The sequence below is a fragment of the Protobothrops mucrosquamatus genome, unplaced genomic scaffold (assembly GCF_001527695.2).
Source record: "Protobothrops mucrosquamatus isolate PMUCROS unplaced genomic scaffold, P.Mucros_1.0 scaffold334, whole genome shotgun sequence".
Lineage (NCBI taxonomy): Eukaryota > Metazoa > Chordata > Lepidosauria > Squamata > Viperidae > Protobothrops > Protobothrops mucrosquamatus.
This window is the reverse complement of record NW_015386672.1, coordinates 570,437-580,493: the sequence shown is the minus strand read 5'-3', so window position 1 is coordinate 580,493 and position 10,057 is coordinate 570,437. Positions and strand designations below refer to the sequence as shown.

General features: G+C 42.7%; 1 protein-coding gene across 1 annotated transcript in view; it reads left to right on the top strand.

The window, feature by feature from the left end:
- MTHFS (methenyltetrahydrofolate synthetase) overlaps positions 1-9,753 on the top strand; it is a 14,489-nt gene extending 4,736 nt beyond the window's left edge. Inside the window, exon 3 of the mRNA XM_015815299.1 lies at positions 9,344-9,753. Coding sequence (XP_015670785.1) covers positions 9,344-9,582 — 239 coding nt within the window. The 3' untranslated portion in view covers positions 9,583-9,753. The remainder of the gene's footprint in view (positions 1-9,343) is intronic.
- Positions 9,754-10,057: the final 304 nt, after the last annotated feature.

The following is a 10,057-nucleotide window of genomic DNA, read 5'->3' as shown; positions in this document are numbered from 1 at the left end:
CAGGTTGCTTCTCTCTTTGGTTAGCTTCCACCCGTTGCTCCTTGTCCTGTCTTCAGGCGCTTTGGAAAATAGCTTGACTCCCTCTTCTTTGTGGCAGCCTCTGAGATATTGGAATACTGCTATCATATCCCCCCTTGTCCTTCTCTTCATGAAACTAGACATACCCAATTCCAGCAATCATTCTTTATATGCTTTAGCCTCCAGGCCCTGATTATCTTTGTTGCTCTTCTCTGTCCTCTTTCTAGAGTCTCAACATCTTTTTGTCCCTCTGCAATGAACACACGTTGAGTAACCATCCTAACTCAAACTGAAATGTGGTTTATGAAATTAACCCTTGTTTCTAGATTCATTTGACACACTGAACTGTCAATGAATGGGCGAGAGTGGTCTAGTGGTCTGATCCAGCAACGGCCCTGCTTACGTTATCTTCTTCCTGGGCTGAAATGTGATAAGCTAGTTTGTGAGTAATGGATTGTGTGGTTATATCATGAAGATGCTGACTTGGAGATTAAACTCTGCAAAGTTGGTGGAATATTATGGAATAAGTGGCAGGGTACAATTGGCCAGTTCTTACTGGGACACACAGGCCACATAACTGAGTTTTACAAACTACGGTAGTTGCAGTTCTCCCTCCTTGCAGAAAGAGTTGAGTAAATACGTCCTAGGACCAGCAGATGGCGGGGTAGAATGCATTAAGAAAGGAGCCGGAATGACACTTTCTCTCCCCTCCCCTCGCCCATCCCTGTCTAGGTATGATATAGTTACAACCTTTCTCCGTGGAGAAGAATTTATTTCTGGCTCTGAAAACCATCTGGAGAAGGGATCACCTCACATTTTAAGAAAAAAAAACAACACCTCCCATGCCCTAAATGTCTTAAAATATTATTTTTTCCTAATGGTATCTTATGATTACATTACTTTGTTGTTTGTATGTATACTGAGAACTTCTGCACCGGAGACAAATTACTTGTGTGTTCAGTCACACTTGACTAATAAAGAATTCTATTCTATTCTACAATCTGTTCTATTCTATTCTATTCTATTCTATTCTATTCTATTCTATTCTATTCTACAATCTGTTCTATTCTATTCTATTCTATCCTGTGAAAAACGGTCATAACTCACTTTTTTTCAGTGCCATTGTAACTTCAAAAGGTCACTAAGTGGACTATTGTGAGTTCAGCACTCTCGGTAATTTCTCCAGCCCTGTGTTCTTTGGTGACACCTTCCCCTGGGGCCTTATGGGAGCAGGAGAAGTTGAGAAGGGGGCAGATCAACAGGGAGACGTTTGTGCAGTAAAAGATGGGATGCTCAGAGACATTCTGAGAAAAAAAAATCTAGACAGCATACTAAAAAGCAGAGACATCACCCTGCCAACAAAAGTGCGTATAGTTAAGGCCATGGTTTTCCCAGTTGCAATGTATGGCTGTGAAAGCTGGACCATAAGAAAGGCTGAGTGCCAAAGAATGGAGGTCTTTGAACTATGGTGCTGGAGAAGACTCCTGCGAGTCCCCTTGACTGCAAGGCGATCAAACCGGTCAGTCCTAGAGGAGATCAACCCCGACTGCTCTTTAGAAGGCCAGATCCTGAAGTGGAAACTCAAGTACTTTGGCCACCTAATGAGAAGGAAGGACTCACTGGAGAAGAGCCTAAAGCTGGGAAAGATGGAGGGCAATAGAAGAAGGGGATGACAGAGAATGAGGTGGCTGGATGGAGTCACTGAAGCAGTAGGCGTGAGCTTAAATGGACTCCAGAAGATGGTAGAGGACAGGAAGGCTTGTCCATGGGATCGCGATGGGTTGGACACGACTTTGCAACTAACAACAACAACAGAAGCACCAAGGCGCTTCCGGGTTGAAAGAATTAGCCGGTGACGTCACTGTTGCCTGGGGCATGCCCAGTTGGGGGTTCCTTTTATGTCTTCAGCAACAGCTGGAGCAAAAGACAGGAGCTCCCTCTCCTCCCAAGCCTGCACTCAGGTCTCAAACACGGTCTGGCTAATCTTCATCCCAGCACCCTAACCACGCACACCACCCTGTTCCCAACACCATGGGCATTCCTCCGAAAGGGTAAAAGACATTTTGCAAATAAATGACATAGTAAAAGACATCTTGAAAATAAATGACAGAATAAAAGACATCTTGAAAATAAACGACAGAATTAAAAGACATCTTGAAAATGAACGACTTCGCCAAACTGAGGGAGAATCGGTTGTGGGGGAAAAACAACAACAACGCAGGAGCGTTTCTCAGCCCTCATTACAGAAACTCATCCAATAAGGCTATCCCCTTGATCAGTTATTATCTATTTATACTCCTAGTAGCTGAAAGTAGGTTGGGGCTCAGTGGAGGAGCTTCTGTGCAAAATGCGGTTTAATCAGATTGCGACGCCACACATAATTACCTGGGAATAAGCTCCACTGAAGCCAGTGGAGTTTTCCTTAATAGTAACTGCATTGTGTGTCTGTCAAGGTGTTTGCAGGCTAGCGGGAGTGTTCTTTTGCAAAGCCAGGCCACAACTCAACACAACATTTTGCTGTCTGAGGATAACCTGCAGTTTTCTGAATAGCTGTGCTTTGGCCTCAAAAGGTAGGGAAGGAACTATAATTATTGGGAAGGTTATTCCCAATTTGATTCAATAGTTCCAATAATTTGCTGCTTTGATTTGGAAATCTGACTTAATTTGAGGATTCAGTCAAATTGCTTTCAAGTCAAGTCTCTGAACTGAACAGCCAAATCGCCTCGATTACGTAAAAAAACCAGCACCCAACATTTGGGTGCGTTTAGTCCCCATTAGTCAAAGGAGGAGTGGATTGGCTGTTCTCCTTTTTCTCACAAATAATTCATTTCAGTTTTTCTTTCTTTCCAATCAATTCAACAGAAGAGCCCTGACAGGAGCTGTGAAAACGCCCTGACAGTAATTACATATAGAGTACCCATCCAAGTGCATTGATACCAATATACAAATAAATTGCAGCTCCCAGCCAGAAACAGAAATAATTAAACGAGAGGAAGCAATTTAGTTCCAGGCTGGAGATGTTAAGCTAAAAAGGTTGCGTAATAAGAGAAGAGCTGTGGGTAGAAATAAGTATGCCACCTGCTGTCTTCTCTTTATGATGGTGTCAAATCATGTGCTGAGTTGATGGAGAGCACATCCAGGGACCACTTCTCATCAATGCGAGCATTAAAAGAAGCCATTCAGGTACAACCGTAATTTTTCAGAGTTTTAATCACTCGCGTAGAGCTGTTGTATGAATTGCTTACCGTGGTTGGGCATGCAGTAGAAATGTGCTACCAGTGCCATCTTTGCATCTGCATTCAATAGCAATAGCACTTGGACTTATATACCGCTTCCTAGTGCTTTACAGCTCTCTCTAAGCGGTTTACAGAGTCAGCATCTTGGTCCCAACAATCTGGGTCCTCATTTTTACCGACCTCGGAAGGATGAAAGGCTGAGTCAACCTTGAGCTGGTCAGGATCGAACTCCTGTCAGTGGGCAGAGTTAGCCTGCGATAGACTTAGCACTTATATACCGCTTCCTAGTACTTTACAGCCTGTCTAGGTGGTTTACAGAGTCAGCATATTTCCATCAACAATCTGGGTCCTCATTTTACCAACCCCCGTCAGAATCGAACTTCAGATTGTGGGCAGAGTTTGCCTGCAAATACTGCATTCTCACTTGCCACCATGGACCTGGTTGTATTAAATAAACACATTGGTATTCCAATATTGAAAGAGTTCCTTTAGTTTTTGCAGTCTTGGGCACGCGTTAACCACACTTTTCCTTCCCGTTGCGATTGCAACTTGTCTTTCATTTTAAAGTGTGACTTTGAAATATTTGTTAATATTGAAAATGTTACGGGAGAAGATACATATATATTCTTGTCTTGAAATGAAAAAACAACAACAAACAAACAAAAAAGATACATGGAGCGAAACCCCTGAAATCCACAGGAATCTGGATTGTACTAAACTTTAAGGGATGCTACTGCCGAGACCATTACTTCATTTATATTTCAGTTTTCCTGTATTTATAGATAGACTGCATTTTTATTTTCAGTTCGCGTTTTATTTTATTTGAAACTTCCAAACCAAATCGCAACGTTGGCATATAAATAAACAAATACACAGAATTTGTTTTTTTTTTTTTTTCCATTCTGAGGTAGAAAAAGCGAAACAAATTCTTTCAGAAGGAAGTTCTAAAATAACTTTAATCCAGGTTAAAAACACAAGAAAATAGCAAATTCTCCCAGTACTTCTTTCAGTAAAGAGAAGAAAATAGCCTTTTCCCTTTGAGTCCATTTCCTCCCTCCCCAAAAATAAGCTGAGGTGGGCCTCCCCCCCCTCATCCTCTTTAGACCAAATACCCAGATCTTTTCCTACACTCCACATTATTTTTGATACATTCAGCTCGCGTTCTTACATCCCTGACGGCCATTTTGCTTGGACGTGTTCTGCTTTTCTCGCTCCAAAAGTTTTTCTCTGCTGCAAAAGTTTAAAAAAGAAAAAAAAAACCCAGCAAGATGATGAGTTCGTCCCAACTCTTAACTTGTGCTGCCTCATTTGTTTCAAATGTCCCCTTGGCGAATCCTCCTCCGTGCTGAGAAAAAACAGATCTACTACACAGAGTTGCCTTTAAATGCAGCACAGGCTTCAGAATGCCTGCCTGGTTCCTTCCCGATTCCTGGCAAAGGCAGCTGCATCAATTCTGAAAGCAGATGGAACGGCAGGAAAAGCCGGTCCCTTGTGTGGGTTTGAGGGCAGGATGGCAGAAACATCACCGCTGAGTTGGATTTTTTCCAAATCTCTCTTCCCGTGCAAGAAACGTCTGCTTTCCTACTTTATTCTCAAGGAGCCAGAGAATTTTTGCTATTTTCTTGTATTTTTAACCTGGATTAAAGTTATTTTAGAACTTCCTCTGAAAGAATTTGTTTCGCTTTTTCTACCTCAGAATGGCAAAAAAAACCAACAAAAAACAGTTCTGTGTATTTGTTTATTTATATGCCAACGGTGGGCTAGTTGACTTTTCTTATTGAAAATGCTGGAGGGGGGCTGATCTGGTGGCAGTGCTTACTATAACTTACAGTATGTCCAGGAAATCAGGAGTCCAGATAGTTCAAATGAAGAGCAAGAGCAATTGCAGTTAGACTTCTATGCTGCACCACGGCGCTTTCCAGAGCTCTCTGTGCGGTTTACAGTGTCAGCATCTTGCCCCCAGCAATCTAAGTCCTCATTTTACTGACCGTGGAAGGATGGAAGGCTGAGTCAACCTTGAGCCCCGTCAGGATCAAACTCTAGGCCAGTGGTTCTCAACCTGTGGGTCGGGACCTCATTTGGGGTTGATCGACCATTTCATGGGGGTCGCCAAGCAAGGCTGTCCGCCATTTTTTTGTCCGCCATTTTTTCCCCCCTTTTCCAGCGGGTGCCTTACCTCCCTTGGGCTGGGCCAGCTGGTGGTCGGCCTGCTCCGTCTCTGCCGCTTGCCAGCTATGCCTCGGCCGGCGCAGGGGGCGGAACCACGCATGCGCGGTGCTCCCGGGCAGGGAAAGTCCTCGATTTACGACCGATTGGGTAGTCCTCGACTTACGACCGGTTTAGTCCTCGACTTACGACCGGTTTAGTCCTCGACTTACGACCGGTTGGGGTCGTGGCATTAAAAAGGTTGAGAACCACTGCTCTAGGCTGTGGGTAGAGTTTGCCTGCAATACTGCATTCTAACCACTGCGTCACCAGTGAATGTAGGTTTGTTGTATGATAAAGCTGTCTACAAGAATCTGAAAGACTAATGTTCGAAGCAGATTGGTGGTAGATAAGAGTCAATGGAATTCAGAGTGGGCTGGGCTTAGATCTCTTGTGGGTGCAAAAGGGACTCGAGCAGTGGTGGGATTCAGCCGGTTTGCACCGGTTTGGCAGAACTGGTAGCTAAATTTTGCTGAGTTCGGAGAACCGACTTAATGCACACTGCTTCTGGAAGTCCAGTCTAGGCCTTGGAGGTTTGGAGGAGGCCTCCCAGGCCTAGAACGCCCTGCCAGAAGTGCGTGGATGCCACTTCTGGAAGTCCGTTCTAGGCCTTGGAGACCCAGGCCTGCATCCAATAAGAGAACCGGTTGTTCAGGTATTTGAATCCCACCACTGGACTCAAGACTTATGATGTGTTTTTTTTTTTAGTTTTTTTTTTATTAATTTCAAAATAACCCCCCCATACAAATATAAACATACATTAATACAACTTCAATATTATTAATTTTAACATACAAACATAGACATACATTAATATTGCAAAACAGCCCGGCAACCCCTCCTCCCCGCGTCCGCCCTCTTTCCTCCTCCTTCAACCTCCCTACACATCCCGCCTCCTTCCCTCTCCTCTTCCTACGGACACGGTTTAGAGCGCTAGCCGAGCATCAGCTCGGCAACCCCCTCCCCGCATCCGCCCTCTTTTCCACTACCTACGTACTTTCCTCCTATCTCTCTTCTCCTCTTCCTCTCCCTCCCTTCGGACACGGTTTAGGGGTGCCGACCGAGCGCCTTCTATATTTCTCCATACAGACTTATGATGTGTTTGACCCCTCCCTCTCCTACAGTATCTTTCCAACACTGTAAACTTTCCTTGGCTGCCTAAAATTCCTCTTCCATTGAAAGCACCCTCTTTAATTCTTTCCCCATTAGTATTAAATGAAAGGAAGTACTGTAGAAACCAAGGAGTCTGCAGATTATCGGAGAGACATTTTTACACACATTCTCTGGCCTCCTCGTAACAAACTACATACAAGAACAGCCTTTTAACAAGCTATCTGCTTTCAAGTGTGTAAGTGGGAGGGGGGGGGAAAGAAACCAGTCCTATGGGCTGGGGAAAAAAAATCCACCAGTTTAAATGGTAATTCCAGGGTTCCATCCAGAAGGCCCTTGATAATACTGACAGGTCCATGCTGAGAGCTTGATGTTTCTCAACCAGGGGGTCTGATCTGCAATTAAATCTCTATTCCATTTTTATCTGACATCCCAACAAATGCTTCAGTAATTGTAGCTGCTTCCTTTCCCTTTACCAACCCCATTTCCCCCAGGAAAAAAAAGCAAATATAAAGTGCACACACTGAGGTTTTATCTTATGGAACATGCAATCGATCAATTGCAGAATTATTACCGTGAAAAAAACTTGGAGCAGGAGATAAATTGCTCACTGTTGCAGCTATCCCACTTAGTCAAGCCCCTCCCTCTTCAAAAACCCCTCAGCATTAGAGATGAGAAATTTATTTAGACGAATTAAACCCTGAAAAGGGGCAAGCAAGAGGGACATCTTCTTTGTGCAGTGGAGTGCAAAAAAAAAGAAAAAGAAATTATAGCAAAATGTGAAAAAAATAGTTTTATAATGATATTTAGCTGTTACTATATGCAAGGGGCTCTTCGTTGTTCATGTGCCTTTTTTTAAAAAAACCCAATCTGTTGGTGTTTGTTTATTGCAATAATAATAATAATAATAATAATAATAATAATAATAATAATAATAATAATAATAATAATAATAATAATTATAATTATAATTATAATTATAATTATAATTATAATAATAATAATAATAAAGTTGGAAGGGACCTTGGAGGTCATCAAGTCCAACCCCCTGCTCAGGCAGGAAACCCTACACCATTTTGGACAAATGGCTGTCCAATCTCTTCTTAAAAACTTCCAGTGTTGGAGCATTCACCGCTTCTGGAGGCAGGTTGTTCCACTGGTTAATTGGTCTAACTGCCATGAAGTTTCTCCTTAGTTCTAGGTTGCTTCTCTCCTTGATTAGTTTCCATCTGTTGCTTCTTTTCCTGCCTTCAGGCGCTTTGGAGAAGAGGTTGATCCCCCTCAAATGATTGGAAGACTGCTATCATGTCATCCCCTTGGCCTTCTTTTCATTAAACTGGACCTACCCAATAATAATAATGATAAAGTTGAAAGGGACCTTGGAGGTCTTCTAGTCCAACCCCCTGCTCAGGCAGGAAGCCCTATACCATTTCAGACAAGTGGCTGTCCAGTCTCTTCTTAAAAACTTCCAGTGTTGGAGCATTCACCGCTTCTGGAGGCAGGTTGTTCCACTGGTTAATTGTTCTAACTGCCAGGAAGTTTCTCCTTAGTTCTAGGTTGCTTCTCTCCTTGATTAGTTTCCATCTGTTGCTTCTTTTCCTGCCTTTTGTTGCTTTGGAGAATAGCTTGACACCCTCTTCTATCGGCATGCCTCCTATACAAATACGTCTGCATATATTTAGCCACTTGCCTTAATAACCTTTGGTATGTGAGTTTTAATACAATAAAAGTCTGAAAGAAAAAGAGCTTTTCATAGCTTCTGTTGCTTTTGTAGAATGCCTTCCCGGAGAAAATTGCTTAGGAGTCCTTCTAGTGCTGCTCAATCTTGCTTTGTGCACAGAGGAGTTTTAGCAAAGCATTCTCAATATACTGAATATTTTTTCCCCAACCTTACTATGCTTTCTGCTTTTCATATGGCCTCATGTTAATTTTGCTTTCTGTTCTCAAGGGGGCTGTTTAATGCATACGTAGGTGTATGCTGCCCCAGGAAATTGGAATGAGTAGGGTGATAAGAAATGCATTAAATACTTTTAAATAATAAGGATAGAGAAATGGTTATTACACAGTTGAGATCCCATTTTGGTGTAGTGGTTAAGGCACTGGGCTAGAAACGGGAGACTCTGAGTTCTAGTCACCTGGGTGTCCTTGGGCCAGACACTTTTTCTCAACCCTAGGGAGGAGGCAATGGCAAACCACTCCCGAAATCTTGACAAAAAAAAAACTTCAGGGACTTGTCCAGATAGTTGCGTGGAGTCTACACTGACCCAAAGGCACAAACACAGAGATTTCATAGGCACAAATTTTCATCATACCCCTATATGTCTGTGAGAAAGAGTGACTGGCCCAGATTGTGATATACAGCATTCTAAAATACTTTTATAGATGGAACGATGATGTGCCTAATTTATTTGTCTTTTTCTCATCAAGAAGATACCTGGATGATTTAGGCCAGGGGTCTTCAAACTTGGCCCTTTTATGACTTGTGGACTTCAACTCCCAGAATTCCTCAGCCAGCGTGGCACGCTGGCTGAGGAATTCTGGGAGTTGAAGTCCACAAGTCATAAAAGGGCCAAGTTTGAAGACCCCCTGCCTCTGACAGGTTGCATTGCTGTGACCTGGAAATCCAACTTAGCCAGCTTTTAAAAGTCAAAACTGGGGTGGGTGGGGGAAACACACACACCTCACTTCTTGGACAAATTAGGAAGAAAGCAAAATTGAAAAATGAAAAGTTAGTTTGATGTCATTTCACCCCAGATATTTCCTCTCGTCCACAGATGGTCTGGATCTCATCCTGATGCCGGGACTTGGTTTTGACCAAACGGGGAACAGGCTGGGAAGAGGAAAAGGGTATTATGATACCTTCCTCCAACGATGCCAGCAGCATCCGAAAGGAAAACCGTACACAATTGCCTTAGCTTTCCAAGAACAAGTGTGCAGTATGGTCCCTGTGTCTGAAACTGATATGAAAGTGGACGAAATCCTCTTTGAAGACTCCAAGCAAGAACTCCGATGAGTGACTGACTGTTGCTTTTCATGGAATCTATGGACCGCTTCGTTCACACCTATTCTTGATGAGGAGGAACTGTGATTAACTGCTGCCAATATCTTTGTTATCTCAACTCCGTAGCTGTATTGAGGATGGTACTATCACCAATTTCTTCCGCCTATAAAGAGCTGGATAAAATTATGGTGGAATTTACAACAAGTTTTTAAAAGAAGAATTTTTTTTTTGCCTCAGTTGTTTCTCCTAGGTATTACACATAACTTAGACGTAAAAGAAATGAACTTGATGCTGTACTGTTTAACTGCTGCCCGTTTGCTAATAGCTCAAAACTGGAAGAGTCAAGTTTTACCTACAATAGAGGACTGGAGAGTGAAGGTTTCGCATCTTGCTGAAATGGCAAAGATTTCGGCTTATTTGAAGGATCATTCAAATGAACAATTTTTATCAATATGGAGAAGATGGATTGTTTATATTCAAAATAAGC